We start from the raw sequence: 22500 nt of genomic DNA, 5'->3' as shown, positions 1-22500 counted from the left end.
ATATTTTCTCGTAAAATTATTACTTTTTTATGTCAAATGATTACTTTTTAATGCAAAACGGTGACATTTGTCATATAAAATTCTGACTTTGATCACACTATTGCCAATTGTTTTGTTATTCTTGTAAAATAGTGACATTTTTTGAGTAAAATTATGACGTGTCATAATTTGTCCAAGTAAAATTCCGATTATTATTACAATATTGCCAAAATTGTAAAGTTTTCTTATAAAATTGTGACTTTTGTCGAGTAAAATTACGACTGTTTTCATGAAATTGCCAAAATGTTAAGCTTTTCTTGTAACATTGCGACTGTTATTGAGTAAAATTCCAACTTTTATCCTAATATTGCACAAATGTTCAGTTTTTCTTGTAAAATTTTGACTTTTATTATAATACTTATTTTAATAGTTTTTCTTGTGAAATTGTGACCTTCTTATAAAATTGGGAACAATTTCTCATATTCTCTCTGTTTCTGGAATATTGCAACATTTTCTCGTAAAATTATTACTTTTTTGTGTCAAATTCTTACTTTTTAATGCAAAATGCTGACATCTGTCATATAAAATTCTGACTTTGATTACACTATTGCCAATTTTTTTGTTGTTCTTGTAAAATAGTGAAATTTTTTGAGTAAAATTATGACTTTTGTCATCATTTTTTTACTTTTGTCATGATTTTTCCAAGTAAAATTCCGATTATTATTACAATATTGCCCAAATTTTAAAGTTTTCTTATAAAATTGTGACTTTTGTCGGGTAAAATTACAACTCTTTTCATAAAACTGCCAAAATGTTAAGCATTTCTTGTAACATTGCAACTGTTATTGAGTAAAATTACAACTTTTATCCTAATATTGCACAAATGTTCAGTTTTTCTTGTAAAATTTTGACTTTTATTATAATACTTATTATAATAGTTTTTCTTGTGAAATTGTGACCTTCTTATAAAATTGGGAACAATTTCTCATATTCTCTGTTTCTGGAATATTGCAACATTTTCTCGTAAAATTATTACTTTTTTGTGTCAAATTCTTACTTTTTAATGCATATAAAATATATATAAAATTCTGACTTTGATCACACTATTGCCAATTTTGTTGTTGTTCTTGTAAAATAGTGACATTTTTTTAGTAAAATTATGACTTTTGTCATAATTTTTTTTACTTTTGTCATAATTTTTCCAAGTAAAATTCCGATTATTATTACAATATTGCCAAAATTTTAAAGTTTTCTTATAAAATTGTGACTTTTGTCGGGTAAAATTACAACTCTTTTCACAAAACTGCCAAAATGTTAAGCATTTCTTGTAAAATTGCGACTGTTATTGAGTAAAATTCCAACTTTTATTATAATATTGCACAAATGTTCAGTTTTTCTTGTAAAATTTTGACTAGTATTATAATACTTTTTCTTGTGAAATTGTGACCTTCTTATAAAATTGGGAACAATTTCTCATATTCTCTCTGTTTCTGGAATATTGCAACATTTTCTCGTAAAATTATTACTTTTTTGTGTCAAATTCTTACTTTGTAATGCAAAATGGTGACATCTGTCATATAAAATTCTGACTTTGATCACACTATTGCCAATTTTTTTGTTGTTCTTGTAAAATAGTGACATTTTTTGAGTAAAATTATGACTTTTGTCATAATTTTTTTACTTTTGTCATAATTTTTTTACTTTTGTCATAATTTTTTTACTTTTGTCATAATTTTTCTAAGCAAAATTCCGATCATTATTACAATATTGCCAAAAATAATTTTTCTTATAAAATTGTGACTTTTGTCGGGTAAAATTACAACTCTTTTCATAAAACTGCCAAAATGTTAAGCATTTCTTGTAAAATTGCGACTGTTATTGAGTAAAATTCCAAATTTTATCATAATATTGCACAAATGTTCAGTTTTTCTTGTAAAATTTTGACTAGTATTATAATACTTTTTCTTGTGAAATTGTGACCTTCTTATAAAATTGGGAACAATTTCTCATATTCTCTCTGTTTCTGGAACATTGCAACATTTTCTCGTAAAATTATTACTTTTTTGTGTCAAATTCTTACTTTTTAATGCAAAATGGTGACATCTGTCATATAAAATTCTGACTTTGATCACACTATTGCCAATTTTTTTGTTGTTCTTGTAAAATAGTGACATTTTTTGAGTAAAATTATGACTTTTGTCATCATTTTTTTACTTTTGTCATCATTTTTCTGAGCAAAATTCCGATTATTATTACAATATTGCCCAAATTTTAAAGTTTTCTTATAAAATTGTGACTTTTGTCGGGTAAAATTACAACTCTTTTCACAAAACTGCCAAAATGTTAAGCATTTCTTGTAAAATTGCGACTGTTATTGAGTAAAATTCCAACTTTTATTATAATATTGCACAAATGTTCAGTTTTTCTTGTAAAATTTTGACCTTTTTCTTGTGAAATTCCAACTAATTTTTCACAACAGGCTTTTTTATATTTGCATAGTATGTAAATATTATTAATGTTGTAAATAGAAAGGGTGGTCCTAAAGAGGTAGGCATTATTCAGAGGTCTCAAGAAGGTAACAAATACAAGAATGTGTGTGTGTGTTGGGGGTGGCAGAGGTTTCAATGGTTGCGTAATCGTGCGGATGTCTCGAGGTCTCGTGTCATGAACGTCAGTGGAACGTCGCCATCAATGATGCGTCACGCACATGGGTAATTTCACGTTGTTTGGGGATAGAAAGGCAAGGTTTCAGAGGACAGTGAAAGGTGCAGAGAAGAAGGCTCTGCAATAAAACCGTCAGTGAAATCGCAAAGGGAGGTTTTTCTTTCTTTGCACTTTTATAACGTTCACGCAGAAGCACTTTTTTTTTGGGGTGTTTCGGTGGTGTGTATGTTGATTAGAAATACCTCGTTGACGCACCACGGAGCTGACCAGAGGAAGGAGACACCTTGCAGCCATGGAGGGTTGGAGAGGAATGAAAGATTAGTGCAACTTTATTGACAATCACTTTGTCCTGCTTTGATTTGAGGCTGGTCGGAGACCATGATTCCAGTCACCACACCCACTACAGTTTTTACTGGTCCAGGTCCAGAATCTTTGGAGGTTCTTCTGGCTCCGGTCCCTGACTGGCCTCCTGCAAGAAGGACAGTTGGAATTGAAGTTGAGGTCATCTTAATGTCAGCCGGCAATTTGTCTTTAGCCTTCGAGAATTCCAGTAACTGGATGAGAAAAGTGCATTTGATGGCAATGATTGATGTGATGATGAACTATCTGCAATCTACCATCTTGTACACCAGGAGTCAAAACTCCTTTTTATGGAGGGCCACCTCGCAATGATGGCTGCCCCCGGAGGGCCACTTCAAATGAATCAATTGAGCACCGACATTTATTCTTTTTCTTATCATTCTTGTTAATCTCTCATTAAATCTACTAAAAAGTGTCCTCGATCTAACCCACGGAAAGTTTCTGTGACGTATTCCGGAAAACAAGCAGACATTTTTTGCATTAGAGAATTGGGTCAGTAGGCTGAAAGGGTTAATCAGAGTGCAACACACTGTGTGTGTGTGTGTGTGTGTGTGTGTGTGTGTTCTTGTATTTCTACCCTTCTTGAGAGTGGTTATGTAATATTGCAATATTTTCTGGAAAAATTATTATTCTTTTATGTAAAATTATGACTTTTTAATGCAAAACGGTGACATTTGTCATATAAAATTCTGACTTTTATCACAATATTGCCAATTGTTTTGTTCTAGTAAAATAGTGACATTTTTCAGTAAAATTCCGATTATTATTATAATATTGCCAACATTTTAAAGTTTTCTTATAAAATTGTGACTTTTGTCGAGTAAAATGACGACTTTTTTCATAAAATTGGCAAAATTTTAAGCTTTTCCTGTAAAATTCTGACGGTTATTGAGTAAAATTCCAACTTTTATCATAATATTGCACACATGTTCAGTTTTTCTTGTAACATTTTGACTTGCGTTGAGTAAAATGACGACGTTTATTATAATACTGCCAAAATTCAAAGTTTTTCTTGTGAAATTGTGACCTTTTTCTTGTGAAATTCCAACCCATTTTTCACAACAAGCTTTTTTATATTTGGATTGTATGTATATATTATTAATGTTGTAAATACACATCTTTATATATCTAGAAAGGGTGGTCCTAAAGAGGTAGGCATTTTTTGGAGGTCTCATTAATTCAAAGTTTTTCTTGTGAAATTGTGACCTTTTTCTTGTGAAATTCCAACTCATTTTTTATATTTGGATAGTATGTATATATTATTAATGTTGTAAATACACATCTTTATATATTTAGAAAGGGTGGTCCTAAAGAGGTAGGCATTTCTTGGAGGTCTCAAGAAGGTAACAAATACAAGAATTAGTGTGTGTGTTCTTGTATTTTTACCATTCTTGAGACATCAACAAGGAAAAGCACCTTCCATATGAGGAGGTGTGAACAAGTTAGGACATAAATCATGGTCCCAATACAGAAAACCATTGCATCTAAAAGAGAGCCAAATACTAGAGTCCGTGAACATTGCTCCAAAGTCAGGATTTCTTTTGATTAATTTAATGTGCATACCAAAGTGAACATTCACAGGTGCAAAGGCAGCAATATATGATAAAAGAAGACGACATCTAAAGTTTTCTTATAAAATTGTGACTTTTGTCGAGTAAAATGACGACTTTTTTCATAAAATGGGCAAAACTTTAAGCTTTTCCTGTAAAATTCCGACGGTTATTGAGTAAACTTCCAACTTTTATCATAACATTGCACAAATGTTCAGTTTTTATTGTAACATTTTGACTTGCGTTGAGTAAAATGACGACTTTTATTATAATACTGCCAAAATTCAAAGTTTTTCTTGTGAAATTGTGACCTTTTTCTTGTGAAATTCCAACTCATTTTTCACAACAAGCTTTTTTATATTTGCATAGTTTGTATATATTAATAATGTTGTAAATACACATCTTTATATATCTAGAAAGGGTGGTCCTAAAGAGGTGGGCATTTTTCTCAGGTCTCAAGAAGGTAACAAATACAATAATTTGTGTGTGTGTGTGTGTGTGTGTGTGTGTGTGTGTGTGTGTGTGTGTGTGTGTGTGTGTGTGTGTGTGTGTGTGTGTGTGTAAGTGTTTGCAAGAGCAGACAAACAAAAGAGCAAAACAGTGAGAAATATTGACTAAAGACATATGTAAGAGCACTTTGTGTTCTTCACAAAGTGTGAGGAAGACCAAAAGGAAGTCACAGTTTGTTAAGAGAACACTTTCCTCATCGATACAAATACTCCTTGCATGTATTGACGACATTCAAGTAGCAGTAGAGTGGAAGAACAAGTTGACTTTATACGCTTAACTGTGTTTCATTGTATCCATTAAAGCGCAAAGTGTGTGAAAATACCGTCTAAACATCACAAAATGCCACAAATGTCGGCCAGTTTGAATATTCCACTCCGAATATCTTCGGCAATTTCCGTAGATTCTACGTCACTGTAGTAACGCTTCTGCACTCTGACCATATTATTAGGTCAGTCATACTGGAAATATGCAAACATTGTAAAGAGATGTGCTGTTTATCATTCACAATCCTTACGTAAGACAAGAACACATATGCTTGGCTTTTTTCATGCAGTCAAAATCGTAAATAAATAGCTAACAATTGAATCGAGGGTCCTCTGTTACGCTCATTATACTCCATCCATCCATCTCGAATGCAGCTGAGATACACTGCAAAAACTGAAATCTAAGTAAGATGAAATATCTCAAATAAGGGTGATATTTTCTCATTTTCTGTCTGATAAGATAATTCTTCTCACTAAGCAGATGTTATGATCTCAGTAAGATATTACAGCTTGTTGCTGAGATTTGATGAGCTATATTGAGTAAAACATGCTTGAAACTAGAATATCAACTGTTGCAAAGCTGTGTCATCAACACTCACAAGTATAAAACTACTTTTTTAAAGTACTCATTTCGTACTTCAAGCATGAAAAAAAAATCGTGATGCCGAGCGCATATCATTATGTCAAGATAATGGCACTAGCATTTACTTATTTAAGAATATTTTTCAACATATTGAGCAAAAAGGTCTAATTTTTTTTTCTACCAAGAAAAGTGCACTTGTTATTAGTGAGAATATACTTATTTTAAGGTATTTTTGGGTTCATTGAGGTTAGCTAATTTGACTTGTTTTGGAAAGTCTTGACAAGCCGAATTTTCTTGTTCTATTGGCAGATAATTTTGCTTAGTTCAAATAAAATACCCCTCATTTTTGTATTTTTTTTCCCTTGTTTTTGAACACTGACTTTTTGCAGTGTAGGCTCATTATATATACTCTCTAAACAAAATCCAGGAAGCGCCAACAATACACCATTTACATGTGGTGACCTGAAAATGAACCGAATATGAGTGATATTGTTATTACAAGTTCTAACGCAGACGGACTATTTTAATGCTATCTTACGCTGCTATTGTTGACACACTATAAGCCGGCGGCTCCTTCTGCTTCGTCTCAAACTTGCTAAAAGTAAATTCTAGATCAGGGGTCACCAACCTTTTTGAAACCAAGAGCTACTTCTTGGGTACTGATTAATGCGAAGGGCTACCAGTTTGATGCAAACTTAAATAAATTGCCAGAAATAGCCAATTTGCTCAATTTACCTTTAACGCTATGTTATTATTAATAATTAATGATATTTACAGTTAATTGAACGGTATAAAAGAGGAGAAAACCGGAAAAAAATGACAATTACATTTTGAAACATAGTTTATCTTCAATTTCGACTCTTTAAAATTCAACCGAAAAAAAGTAGAAAATCTTAAAAAAATAATTTATGGAACATAATTAGTAATTTTTCCTGATTAAGATTAATTTTAGAATTTTGATGACATGTTTTAAATAGGTTAAAATCCAATCTACACTTTGTTAGAATATATAACAAATTGGACCAAGCTATATTTCTAACAAAGACAAATCATTATTTTTTCTAGATTTTCCAGAACAAAAATTTTAAAAGAAATTCAAAAGACTTTGAAATAAGATTTAAATTTGATTCTACAGATTTTCTAGATTTGCCAGGATATTTTTTTTGAATTTTAATCATAATAAGTTTGAAGAAATATTTCACAAATATTCTTTGTCGAAAAAACAGAAGCTAAAATGAAGAATTAAATTAAAATGTATTTATTATTCTTTACAATAAAAAAAATAAATTTACTTGAACATTGATTTAAATTGTCAGGAAAGAAGAGGAAGGAATTTAAAAGGTAAAAAGGTATATGTGTTTAAAAATCCTAAAATCATTTTTAAGGTTGTATTTTTTCTCTAAAATTGTCTTTCTGAAAGTTATAAGAAGCAAAGTAAAAAAATTAATGAATTTATTTAAATAAGTGAAGACCAAGTCTTTAAAATATTTTCTTGGATTTTCAAATTCTATTTGAGTTTTGTCTCTCTTGGAATTAAAAATGTCGGGCAAAGCGAGACCAGCTTGCTAGTAAAAAAATAAAATGTAAAAAATAGAGGCAGCTCACTGGTAAGTGCTGCTATTTGAGCTATTTTTAGAACAGGCCGGCGGGCTACTCATCTGGTCCTTACGGGCTACCTGGTGCCCGCGGGCACTGCGTTGGTGACCCCTGTTCTAGATTATAATTCATGCACCTCTCACCTGCTGGCAGACAAATGTGGCCATGGACCGACAGGCTGGTCCACTTTCACATCCTCCGAGATGGCGAAATAGACATAAAAAGACGCTAGTCGATGCTTCTTTTTTTGTGAATTATATTTATATAGCGCTTTTCTCTAGTGACTCAAAGTGCTTTACATTGTGAAACCCAATATCTAAGTTACATTTTAAACCAGTGTGGGTGGCACTGGGAGCAGGTGGGTAAAGTGTCTTTCCCGAGGACACAACGGCAGTGACTAGGATGGCAGAAGCGGGGATCGAACCTGGAACCCTCAAGTTGCTGGCACGACCACTCTATCAACCGTGAGGATTTTGAATCCGCCATGAGGATTGCGATTGATTCTTCATCTAAACGGGATTATGTGAGCATCTCGTCGGTCGAGAGTGGAAATATTACAGTAAGTGTTTGCTTTATTATGCTTAGTTTGTAAGTTTAGCACCTAGCAATGCCGCTGATGCTATAGTGTCACAATAAAGCTACATCCGTTTAGCACTCGGCTTCTAAAACGTATTACTCATCCCCTTTGTGTTCGGGCTCAAAGATATAAGGTTCTGGATCATCATTTTTGCTGAAGTAATCGTTGTTTGTTCTCAAAGTCAGCATGATTAGCATTGTTGTTGATGGGGAAGGGATCTGTGGTTCCTAACGTTACATCACGGATCTGGCTTGCTCATTATCTCTCAAAGTGGCTCAGTAATCTCCGTGAGATTCCGTCCATCCAGCCATCTTCTTCCACTTATCCGAGGTCGGGTCGCGGGGGCAGCAGCCTAAGCAGGGAAGCCCAGACTTCCCTCTCCCCAGCCACTTCGTCCAGCTCCTCCCGGGGTATCCCGAGGCGTTCCCAGGCCAGCCGGGAGACGTAGTCTTCCCAACGTGTCCTGGGTCTTCCCAAAACACCTCCCTAGGGAGGTGTTCGGGTGGCATCCTGACCAGATGCCCGAACCACCTCATCTGGCTCCTCTCCACGTGGAGGAGCAGCGGCTTTACTTTGAGTTCCTCCCGGATGGCAGAGCTTCTCACCCTATCTCTAAGGGAGAGACCCGCCACCCGGCGGAGGAAACTCTTTTGGGCCGCTTGTACCCGTGATCTTGTCCTTTCGGTCATAACCCAAAGCTCATGACCATAGGTGAGGATGGGAACGTAGATCGACCGGTAAATTGAGAGCTTTGCCTTCCGGCTCAGCTCCTTCTTCACCACAACGGATCGATACAGCGTCCGCATTACTGAAGACGCCGCACCGATCCGCCTGTCGATCTCACCATCCACTCTTCCCCCACTCGTGAACAAGACTCCGAGGTACTTGAACTCCTCCACTTGGGGAAAGATCTCCTCCCCATCTTGGAGACGGCACTCCACCCTTTTCCGGGCGAGAACCATGGACTCAGACTTGGAGGTGCTGATTCCCATCCCAGTCGCTTCACACTCGGCTGCGAACCGATCCAGTGAGAGCTGAAGATCTTGGCCAGATGAAGCCATCAGGACCACATCATCTGCAAAAAGCAGAGACCTAATCCTGCAGCCACCAAACCGGATCCCCTCAACGCCTTGACTGCGCCTAGAAATTCTGTCCATAAAAGTTCTGAACAGAATGGGTGACAAAGGGCAGCCTTGGCAGAGTCCAACTCTCACTGGAATCGGGTCCGACTTACTGCCGGCAATGCGGACCAAGCTCTGGCACTGATCATACAGGGAGCAAACCGCCACAATCAGACAGTCCCATACCCCATACCCTCTGAGCACTCCCCACAGGACTACACGGTTGAATGCCTTCTCCAAGTCCACAAAGCACATGTAGACTGGTTGGGCAAACTCCCATGCACCCTCAAGGAGAGTATAGAGCTGGTCCACAGTTCCACGACCGGGACGAAAACCACACTGTTCCTCCTGAATCCGAGGTTGGACTATCCGGCGTAGCCTCCTCTCCAGTACACCTGAATAGACCTTACCGGGAAGGCTGAGATTATGGACCCGAAAACGCTCTAAATACTCCGGTATTTTTTTCATTTTTCATGATCTATTTAGTGTTGAAATGTGTGCATGGCTCAGGGCAGCTATGTGCGAGTGCAAGCTCAGAGGGAACATCGCCTCCGAAAAATGGAACGATCTGATCTCCCTCTTTAATGTGACACATAATCATAGACTTGATTAAAACTAAACATGAGACCATTTTTTTTTTGGACACACTGTTCTTATCATATTTCATCTAATTATTACAAGGTTGAACATGTGTGTGTTTTTTTAAAAAATACTGCTTGTAAACCATATTTGTTAAGGCACCGGTGTCAAATTCAAGGCCCGGGGTCCAGACCTGGCCCGCCACATCATTTTATGTGGCAAACAAACGCCTGGAAATAATATGCGTCAATAAAGTACCTTAGCTTTTCTTGAACATGTATTTGTTTCCGGGCCACCTGATACTCATGTCCTCCTGACTACTTAAGCTCTCCATTCCCTTCACTCAGCACCAGTAGACTTCCTGATGTTTCACCCTTCCAGTCGTGTACGTCTCCTCTGCTTTGGCTACACTCACGCTTCTCATTCCCTGTGGCGGTTGTAGTGTTAATCGTTATCCTCCACACCTTCTGTGCGCGATTCCCATTTCTCACACCTTATGTGTGCATCCTTAGGTTTTGTCAGAATTATTGTATGTAAGTTATCACAAAACTTTCTGTTCCCGGCGAGAGGACAAAAGCTGTCTTTGATCTTACCAAGCAAAAGGCTTGTAAAACTCCACTGTGTACGATGGGAGGTTCAGTTTCTTTGATCTATTGTGATCCACAGGAAGATCTTGTCTTGACCCGAGATCTACAAAGCGGAGAGGATGCAGGACCTGACGCAAGCTCCAAGCATCTTTTCTTTGAACTGTTTTGTGACCAAGGGCGACGGCTGTTTACGACCCCCTCTCCCTTGAGAAACAGCTGTTGCCATGTAGTCAGGGAAAGTCCAAATAAAAGAGGAGGCGTGCAATCATTTTGTCAGAGTGTGGGACGACACTGTACAAAGGTACAGGTGTACACGCTCTCCTCATTGAGCTAAATTGAATCCTGTCTCTGTTTAATTCCTTGCTTCTTGTCTGTTTAATAGATGTCATCGGTGTTTGAACCTGACAGGTTTTGTCCTCACCCCTTTTTGAGTGCTCTTTTTGTTCGTTATTTTCGTTTATTTTTCTGTTCTGCGTTGGGGTCCTAATCAGGCTGACAATATGTACTGCATGCATGAAATTGCATATCTCTAAAAATGTATTATTATTCAAAATTGAAATAAATCCTCATGCTTGCCAAACAATTTTTTTGTCAAATTAAAAATAAATACTTAGATTAATCGATTAATAATCGGATAAAAGAGACAAACTCAATTTCTATCCTTTCCAGTATTTTATTGAAAAAAACCCAGCATACTGGCACCATACTTATTTTGATTATTGTTTCTCAGCTGTTTGTACATGTTGCAGTTTATAAAAAAAAAATAATAATAATAAAAATACAAAAAATACAAAAATTGCCTCTGCGCATGCGCAAAGCATAGATCCAACGAATCGATGACTAAATTAATCGCCAACTATTTTTATAATCGATTTTAATCGATTAGTCGTTGCAGCCCTAGTATATATATATATGTATATGTATATACATATATATATATATACACACAGACACTTATATATATACATATATATATATATATACATACACACACACACACATATATATATATACATATATATATACACAAATATATATATATACATACATATATACACATATATACATACATATATATATATATACATACATATATATATATACATACATATATAAATATATATACACATACATGTGTATGATGTAGATCACCTCGATTTGGTCAAGTAGCTCGCCTGCTGAAAAAGTGTGGGCACCCCTGCTGTAAATGATAAAACATTACCACGGTTTTGTTTTTGTTTTTGTTAGAAAATTGCAGCTCAGTTTCCAGAATTAAAAAAAAAACCCAGTGGTGCTGTTTTTCCATTTACAGTAATATGTTGTAAACACCACTGTAAATTTCACAGTAAATTCTGACAAAAAAAACCAACAGTGGTTCTCTTTTTCCATTTACGGTAAAATGTTTAAAAACACTGTATATTTTACAATAAAATTCTGGTGACTGAGTTGCCTTTTTTTTTTTTTTTTTATACAGTAAAATCTGTCAAATAATTTTTACAGTGTATGTAAAAAACATATGTAATAATTAAATGCATCGGCAAATTGATATATGTATATGTATATATTTCTTGCCCTCTGATGGCAGCCATAACTGCCATGTGGCCCTCTATGAAAACCAGTTTGACACCTCTATTGAAGGTAGTTTTATTTCACACTTTACTATACTATATTATACTTGAATGACTTATTTTGGTGTACAACCCTTTGTTTTTAACCGTGGTTGTTGTTAAAGGGCTTCATAAATAAAGTTGGTATGGTAAAAACCCTGGTCAAAGATCCCTTACATGACATGAGGTCATGGATTTGATTGTAAAATCCAGGCTGGACAGGTAAAAACCAGTCAGGCTGTGATTGGCCAACTCACCCCAAAGGGCTCGGCGAAGGCCCCGGAGCCGCTGTACAAAGGGTTCGGGATGGAGACCAGGGTGGGCTTGGTCGAACCCCCCGCCGGGTTGTCCTCGTCGTCGTTCTGTCAAATGCGGGACGAGTTTGCCGTTAGAGCGCCTGACCGGGGGAGGAGAGTGAAAGTGTCTTACTTTGAAGTATTGGAAGCTGAAGGGGTCCGTCTTGTGCTTGAACACGTAGTAGGCCAGCCCCGCCAGCACACCCGCCAGCAGCAGCGACACCAGGATGGCCGACACGGTGCCGCTGGAGTGGGCGTGGCCACGGGAAGCGTGGTAGGACACCTGGACATGAACGAAAACAAAACACCTGGTAACCATGACGACCAGAGGGAGATTACAACAAGAGCAGTTGATTGTCACACACACACTAGGTGTGGCGAAATTATTCTCTGCATTTGACCCATCACCCATGATCATCCCCTGGGAGGTGAGGGGAGCAGTGAGCAGCAGCGGTGGCCGCAAATATTTTTTTTCCACAAATAGTAAATATTTGTATTTACAAGTACAAATATTTACCATTTGTGGAAAAAAAAATTTTTTATTTTTAATTACAAATCACCCTACTCTGTGGCCTAGTGGTTAGAGTGTCCACCCTGAGATTGGTAGGTTGTGAGTTCAAACCAGTGTTTCCCACACATTCATTTATTTGTGGCGGCCCGCCACGAAATAATTACGTCCGCCACAAATAAAAAATTAAATTTTTTTTTTTTTTTTTTTGTCCTGTCCAGCTTCTCAGGCAAATCATATAGTTGATGTAGATGCCCATATCGGCTGTTCACATTTACTTTACAAAAGAGAAGTGTAGGATACTTCTCTTGTTGCCTTATTTGTATTTGACCACTACTGTTTTCTGTTTATTTGTTACTGACTGTGGCAGGACACCTCTGCCTCTGTTTCACTTTATGTTGCTGGTAAATAATATGGTTGTAGTTAGAGATGTCCGATAATATCGGTCTGCCGATATTATCGGCCGATAAATGCGTTAAAATGTAATATCGGAAATTATCGGTATCGATTTTTTTATTATCAGTATCGATTTTTTTTTTTTGTGTTTTTTTTTATTAAATCCACATAAAAAACACAAGATACACTTACAATTAGTGCACCAACCCAAAAAACCTCCCTCCCCCATTTACACTCATTCACACTTATTCACACAAAAGGGTTGTTTCTTTCTGTTATTAATATTCTGGTTCCTACATTATATATCAATATATATCAATACAGTCTGCAAGGGATACAGTCCGTAAGCACACATGATTGTGCGTGCTGCTGGTCCACTAATAATACTAACCTTTAACAGTTAATTTTACAAATTTTCATTAATTACTAGTTTCTATGTAACTGTTTTTATATTGTTTTACTTTCTTTTTTATTCAAGAAAATGTTTTTAATTTATTTCTTATTTTATTTGATTCATTTTTTAAAAAAGTACCTTATCTTTACCATACCTGGTTCTCCAAATTAGGCATAATAATGTGTTAATTCCACGACTGTATATATCGGTTGATATCGGTATCGGTTGATATCGGTATCGGTAATTAAAGAGTTGGACAATATCGGCATATCGGATATCGGCAAAAAGCCATTATCGGACATCCCTAGTTGTAGTAGTAGGCTAAAGTTAAATTATTTAGTATGCACTAATTAAAGGGGCAGAGCTTTAAGAGACATTTTAGCTTTTATATTTTATAAGATATATTTTTTGTAAGAACCACAATTAATAAATATATTTCAGTGAATAACTTATTGTTCAAATCTGTATATAAATATGTACATAAAGTGTTGTAATTATATTGTAAAATGGATGGATGGATGGACGTTTAAAACAAAACTGTTATTATTAATTAGTAAGTATACATTTTTTGAGCCTTTTTAGAGAAAATCATTACATTGTAGTAAATTATGCAAATTACTCGATGATGTCATGGTGACCACGCCCATAGCCACGCCCCCACCGCCACAGGTATCTTGGCAGTTTATGGGAAACACTGCAAACCCCGGCCGAGTCATACCAAAGACTATAAAAATGGGAGCCATTACCTCCCTGCTCGGCACTCAGCATCAAGGGTCGGAATTGGGGGTTAAATCACCAAAAATTATTCCCGGGCGCGGCCACCGCTGCTGCTCACTACTCCCCTCACCTCCCAGATGGTGATCAAGGGTGATGGGTCAAATGCAGGGAATAATTTCGCCACACCTAGTGTGTGTGTGTGACAATCATTGGCACTTTAACTTTAACTTAACTTTAAATCAATAGAAATAAATAATCCGTGGCCTAGAAGGGAGTCAAACCTACATCCCTTGCATCACCAGTGTGTTGCTAACCACTAGGCCACTGAGCAGGTGTTTAAAAATTGCGGGTGAGGGTTCTGTCGGCCATTTAGCGTCACATGTAAAAAGCCCCTATTGACATTTATCAGCAGCACACCAAAGTTTTGAAGTGAGCCATTTATTTTCTGCCCAGTACCCCAGATGTTGCCTAGCAACAACAAAATACTCCAGTTTGTGAGCAGTTTTTCCACAACAAATACACAATAGGGACTGAAGGGAATTTTAACCTTTTTGACTTTTCCACAAGAAAATATTAACACCGATTTAATAATCTTACTCTTGATTTTTAATCGTATTCAATAGGAATGTCCGATAATGGCTTTTTGCCGATATCCGATATTGTCCAACTCTTTAATTACCGATACCGATATCAACCGATACCGATATCAACCGATACCGATATCAACCGATATATACAGTCGTGGAATTAACACATTATTATGCCTAATTTGGACAACCAGGTATGGTGAAGATAAGGTACTTAAAAAAAAAAATTAATAAAATAAAATAAGATAAATAAATTAAAAACATTTTCTTGAATAAAAAAGAAAGTAAAACAATATAAAAACAGTTACATTGAAACTAGTAATTAATGAAAATTAGTAAAATTAACTGTTAAAGGTTAGTACTATTAGTGGACCAGCAGCACGCACAATCATGTGTGCTTACGGACTGTATCCCTTGCAGACTGTATTGATATATAATGTAGGAACCAGAATATTAATAACAGAAAGAAACAACCCTTTTGTGTGAATGAGTGTAAAAAAAACCCAAAAAAAACAAAACAAAAAAAACCGATACCGATAATAAAAAAACCGATACCGATAATTTCCGATATTACATTTTAACGCATTTATCGGACATCTCTAGTATTCAATGTAGGGTTGTACGGTATACCGGCATAAGTACAGTACCGCGATAGTAGTGAATCGTTTTCGGTACTATACCGCCCCCGTCACGTTGTGTTGCTGGTTTTACAGGCAGAGGAGCATGTTCGGCAGCGCACAATCACGGAGTACTTACAAACAGACACAGTGTGTAGACAGAAAAGGGAGAACGGATGCATTTTGGCTTAAAAACTAACGCTAAAGGTGAAGTTATAACACTGAAACGCCCTCAGGAAGAGCTGCTTTAAGACATGGCTAGCTAGCGAGTGGCTAATGTCCAGCCCCAGACGGCAGTGTTTTAGCTACTTCTAAATCACTAATCCTCGTCTCCATGGCGACAAATAAAGTATGTTTCTTACAAGTATCATTATCACTGCAGGACGAGGAGTAGCTAAACATGCTTCACTACACACGTCAAAATGTAAACAAACGCCATTGGTGGATCTACACCCAACATCCACTGTAATGATACCAAGTAGAGGAGAGTATCTAGTCGATACTACTATGATTACGTCTATTTTTTGGCATCACAACATCTTCTTTCGTTTTTTAAAAATCTATATTATGTTTATAAACTCAGGAAATATGTCTCTGGACACATGAGGACTTTGAATATGACCAATGTATGATCCTGTAACTACTTGGTATCGGATTGATACCTACATTTGTGGTATCATCCAAAACTAATGTAAAGTATCAAAGAAGAGAAGAATAAGTGATTATTACATTTTAACAGAAGTGTAGATAGAACATGTTAAGAGAGAAAGTAAGCAGATATTAACAGTAAATGAACAAGTAGATTAATAATTCATTTTCTACCACTTGTCCTTTATAATGTTGACAAAATAATAGGTGTATAAATGACACAATATGTTACTGCATAAGTCAGCAGCTAAATTAGGAGCCTTTGTTTGTTTACTTACTACTAAAAGACAAGTTGTCTAGTATGTTCACTATTTTATTTAAGGACAAACATGCAATAAGAAACATATGTTTGATGTACTGTAAGATTTTTTGTTAAAATAAAGCCAATAATGCCATTTTTTGTGGTGCCCTTTATTTAGAAAAGTACCGAAAAGTATCGAAATAATTTTGGTACCGGTACCAAAATATTGGTATCGTGACAACACTAATTCAATGATTATATCCAACCTACTTACAGTTGAAATAGCAATCAATTATAGAAGGGACTCATAAAAATATATTTACATACAATTACGCAATGCTAAAACAGATCAATTCTAACTAAATTAATTTTAAAAAAGGATATATTTTTCTTAAATAAACTGCCAATAAAACTAAAGTGCAAATTAAACTACAGCTTCACCACTTTAGTCATATTTTTTGCGCTGAAGAAACCTCTCTATAACTTCAGCTCCAGACTTCTTCGGTTTGTTTGATATTGTCATTACTGCCACAAGTGGTAGAAAAGTGTATTACAGCCGAGTACCACTGGGAAAAAGATTATTTTCCGGAGGTCCTTTATGGGGCGCTCCCGGCCCTATGGTTAAGAAACACTGGACTAAAGTACAGCGGTGCACTTTTCGTACGCTTCAGACTAAGATGTGGACTAAAAGTGTTCGTGTGGCGCAGACCTGGGAATTCTACGGCCCGCGGGCCACATCCGGCCCTTTGTGCGTCCCTGTCCGGCCCGCGTGAGGCCAGTCATAAATTACAAAATACATTTAAAAAAGTATCTGTCGAGTGTGCAATACAATGGTGCTGCTTTTGTTTTGAAAAGCGTTATTGGTATTACTTCCGTGTGGACTATGCTCGTGCGCGATTGTGAGTGAATGTGAACTGCTGCAATCACCAATTACAAAATAAAGTTGAAAAAACATCCATGTCGTGCGCGCAATACAACGGTGCTGCTTTTATTTTGAAAAGTGTTATTTATGGGCGTATGTCCGTGTGTAACCTGTGAGTGAAGGTGCACAGCGACAAGTGATGCATGGTTACCCCCGAGACGCTAAAAAGAGAAAAGTTGATGACGAAAGGCGTGTTTTCAACAAGACATGGACTGCCAAGTATTTCTTTACATAAATTAAGGGTAAAGCAGTGTGCTTAATTTGTGGTACACAGGTTGCTGTGTTTAAAGAATATCATTTGAATCGCCACTACACGACGAAACATGAGGAAAAATACCGGAATCTGTCTGATGAAGAGCGCGCAAGGGAGGCTAAAACTGCAAACCCAACAAGGACTTTTTGCCAAATTTCACCCCCCCAGAGCTGCAGCTGTCAGGACAAGTTTCGTAATTTCTCACAAAATCGCCAGAAAAAGTAAGGCGTTTTCTGACGGAGAGTTTATTAAGGAGTGCTTATTGGACTCCGTTGCGCTGATATGCCCGGAGAAGAGGGGCGCATTTGAGAACGTGTCACTCTCCCGACGCACTGTAACAAGGCGGGTTGAGACCATCGCTGGAAACTTGGAGCTTCAGCTGAAGAACAGAACGGCCGACTTTGATTGTTTTTTGCTGGCTTTGGATGAGAGCTGCGATGTACGTGACACCGCCCAGCTGCTCATCTTCTTACGTGGGATAACTGCAGACTTTCAAATCACGGAGGAGCTGGCAGCCATGCAGTCAATTGAAGAGACAACCATGTATGACTTAAGTGTTATTATGACAATGACAATAAAGGAATTGATTGATTGAACCACAGGTAATGACTTGTTCACATAGGTAAATGCGTGTTTGGACATGTTAGGACTGAAATGGGACAAGCTGGCAGGTGTGACAACAGATGGTTGTCCAAATCTGACGGGGAAAAATGTTGGACTTTTGAAGACGATGCAGGATAAAGTGACAGAAATTGACATTTTTGCATTGTATTATACATCAGGAAGTGTTGTGTAAGACAGTGTTAAAAATAAAACCATCAAAAGCAATCTGCTTTTGTATAAAGTTAAGTTAGATTAAATGAAATTATTATTATTATTAGAGATGTCCGATAATATCGGTCTGCCGATATTATCGGCCGATAAATGCGTTAAAATGTAATATCGGAAATTATCGGTATCGTTTTTTTTATTATCAGTATCGTTTTTTTAATTTATTAAATCAACATAAAAAACACAAGATACACTTACAATTAGTGCACCAACCCAAAAAACCTCCCTCCCCCATTTACACTCATTCACACAAAAGGGTTGCTTCTTTCTGTTATTAATATTCTGGTTCCTACAATATATATCAATATATATCAATACAGTCTGCAAGGGATACAGTCCGTAAGCACACATGATTGTGCGTGCTGCTGGTCCACTAATAATACTAACCTTTAACAGTTAATTTTACAAATTTTCATTAATTACTAGTTTCTATGTAACTGTTTTTATATTGTTTTACTTTATTTTTTATTCAAGAAAATGTTTTTAATTTATTTATCTTATTTTATTTGATTCATTTTTTTAAAAAGTACCTTATCTTCACCATACCTGGTTGTCCAAATTAGGCATAATAATGTGTTAATTCCACGACTGTATATATCGGTTGATATCGGTATCGGTTGATATCTGTATCGGTAATTAAAGAGTTGGACAATATCGGCATATCGGATATCGGCAAAAAGCCATTATCGGACATCCCTAATTATTATTATTATTAATCTAACGGTATATCAAAAATAATTTGAGCAAAATTTCATTGAAATATTGTCGGTGTGGCCCTCCAGCAGTGCTCGGGTTGCTCATGTGGCCCCCGGTAAAAATTAATTGCCCGCCCCTGGTGTAGCGCCTTGGATGCAGGTCACGTCGCAAAGCAATGACGCGGCGTTGCCGTAGTGACGACGTTTGCGCTTAAGAACCCCCCCTGAGTCCTGATTATTGATTACAACCAGCTGCACACGCAGCCTCCTCAGGCAGGAGTAAAGGGAATGCATTCAACAGGAAACACAGGAAACAGGTGTGACAAAATAAGAGCACAGAAACAGCAGCACTCGGATAAAGAAGGCAGGAACCCACTACTGAATTCAAGAAAGCAAAGCCCGAAGAAGGCGTCCGCTAGGCTTGTTAATTATTCATGTATTTATTCATCATTTATTTATCAAATGTGTTTGGCGTTAATATTTTTGGGTGTTGTGAGCAAATTCATTGGATTTTACAATATTTCTTATGAGAGAATTGTTTTGTTTTTCATGCGAGTCGATTTTCGTCAAACCTTTTTGGGACGGATTACTAACAAAAACCCATGCACGACTGTAGAGGACGCTTCCAAAGCTCACCAGAGGGGGCGGGGCTGAGAGCGGCGACTCAATGACGTGGACGATGCCGTTGACGGCGGGAATGTCCCAGACGAGCAGGAGACGCTGGTTCACCATTTTGAGACTCTGTGAGGCGGGCCGTTGAAGAGAGCGTTCAGGAAACGTTGCCAGTTGCAGTGTGTTGCTGGTGTGTGTGTTTGTGTGTGTGTCTGACCTCATTGTTGCCATGGGTAACAGACAGGTTGAAGCCCAGCCTGGATGGGATGACTTCCTGGTGTCGCAGATCCTTAAATGGTCGTCTGATGTGATTGGTGGAAATGTGGTACTCCACATCTCGACCTGAGAGAGTCTACACACACACACACACACACACACGTTACGTTAATTTATTTACACGATTCATACCAGGATTAAGGAAAATTCATAATTAGGAATGGAAATCAATGGAATTTGAATTAAAACACACCTTCAATGTGTTGAATTGGAATGAAGCATTTTTACATTTTCCTTGATTTTAAAGTTTTAATACATCAAGGTAAGTTGTGTGTTTAAATGTTTTTTTTGGATGTGTAAAGTAACAATATATACACATTCACACATATATAGCCTATACATATGTATGTGTACATATAATAATATAATATTATATAAATATATACAAAATTATATACTGTGTATATATAGTATATATATACCCACACATGTATGTATATATATATACATGTATATATACACATATACATGTACCGTAATTTCCGGACTATAAGCCGCACCTGACTATAAGCCGCACCAGCTAAATTTAGGGGAAAATACAGATTGCTCCATATATAAGCCGCACCCGACTATAAGCCGCAGGGTTTTGATGTGTAATTAGCGTAGTATATAGGGATTCCTGCTACCACGGAGGGGATTGTCAGGAAAGAGATGACTGTTTGGGAACGCAAAGCGTCCCATTTATTAACAATAAATCTTTCAATCATTCAATCAAACTTTCACATCTTTGACATGGCGAACAGCATTCGTGCAGAGTACAAATAATACAACGGTGCAAAGTAATACAAAGTGCTCGCCTGTACGTTATCAAAATAACCAGCCTACCGGTATATGAAAAGTCAGTCTTTAATCATTGTGTCATCGTCTTCCTCCTGCGTACTAAAACCACCAAAATCCTCTTCGTCGGCGTCTGAGAAGAACAGGCCGTAAATAAGCCGCACCCTTGTATAAGCCGCAGGGACCAGAACGAGGGGAAAAAGTAGCGGCTTATAGTCCGGAAATTACGGTATATATTTTCACATATACATGTATATATATATACATGTATATATACACACATGTATATATATACATAAACATGAATATATGCTGTATATACATAATGTATATATGCTGTATATACACATATATATATATACATGAATATATGCTGTATATACATATATATACACACACACATGTATATATACATATACATGTATGTGTATATATATACATATACATGTAAATAATATACATGTGTATATATATACATACTGTATACATGTATGTGTATATATACATAATGTATATAGGCTGTATATACACATATATATACACACATGTATATATACATATACATGTATGTGTATATACATATAAATATATACATATACACATACATGTAATTATATATGCATACTATATATATATATAGGGCGGCATGGCGTAATGGGTAGAGCGCCCGTGTCAGAAACCTGAGGGTTGCAGGTTCGCTCCCCGCCTCTTACCATGCCGTTGTGTCCTTGGGCAGGACACTTCCCCCTTGCCCCCGGTGCCGCTCACACCGGTGAATGAATGATGAATGAATGATAGGTGGTGGTCGGAGGGGCCGTAGGCGCAAATTGGCAGCCACGCTTCCGTCAGTCTACCCCAGGGCAGCTGTGGCTATGAAAGTAGCTTACCACCACCAGGTGTGAATGAATGATGGGTTTTTAACATGTAAAGCGACTTTGGGTACTTAGAAAAGCGCTATATAAATCCCAGGTATTATTATTATTATATATACACACATACATATACATGTGTATATATATATATATATATACATATGTATATATACATACGTACGTATATATACATATACATGTACTGTATATATATATATACATACATACATATGTATATATACATACATATATATATACATACATATGTATATATACATATACATACATACATATATATACATACATACGTATATATACATATACATACATACATACATATGTATATATACATATACATACATACATATACATACATATGTATATATATATATATATACACACACATGTATATATATATGTATATACATACATTTACATACACACGTGTATATATATATATACGTGTGTGTATGCAAATATATATATATATACAGTATATATATATATGTCTGTATATGTATTTATACATGTATATATATGTATTTATACATATATATATATACACATATATATATATATATATATATATATATATATATATATATATATATATATATATATATATATATATATATATATATATTTATACATATATATAGTTCTGTCCGGCTCAGGGGCCATTTGTGTTCAAAAGCTTGTTTCATTTATTTGACGTCTTTGTATCGCTCGACACGTGTGTGTGTGTGTATATATATATATATATCTATTTATATATATATATATATACACACACACAAACACACACAGACACAATATATATACTGTATATAGTTCTGTCCAGCTCAGGGGCCATTTGTGTTCAAAAGCTTGTTTAATTTATTT

General features: G+C 36.2%; 1 protein-coding gene across 2 annotated transcripts in view; it reads right to left on the bottom strand.

Annotated features, from left to right (window-relative positions):
- Window positions 1-2954: 2954 nt before the first annotated feature.
- The window catches only part of stab1 (stabilin 1), a 203513-nt gene continuing 183967 nt past the window's right edge, over window positions 2955-22500 (bottom strand). For both annotated transcript variants that reach the window (XM_062037804.1, XM_062037805.1), the window contains exons 66-70: window positions 19911-20045; window positions 19718-19822; window positions 12406-12555; window positions 12234-12338; window positions 2955-3112 (exon numbers count right to left, since the gene is read on the bottom strand). In XM_062037804.1, coding sequence (XP_061893788.1) covers window positions 3053-3112; window positions 12234-12338; window positions 12406-12555; window positions 19718-19822; window positions 19911-20045 — 555 coding nt within the window. In that variant the 3' untranslated portion in view covers window positions 2955-3052. The remainder of the gene's footprint in view (window positions 3113-12233; window positions 12339-12405; window positions 12556-19717; window positions 19823-19910; window positions 20046-22500) is intronic.

Source organism: Entelurus aequoreus, linkage group LG26 (genome assembly GCF_033978785.1).
Source record: "Entelurus aequoreus isolate RoL-2023_Sb linkage group LG26, RoL_Eaeq_v1.1, whole genome shotgun sequence".
NCBI lineage: Eukaryota > Metazoa > Chordata > Actinopteri > Syngnathiformes > Syngnathidae > Entelurus > Entelurus aequoreus.
The sequence above is the reverse complement of the archived record's forward strand: the minus strand, read 5'-3'. Positions and strand labels throughout refer to the sequence as shown.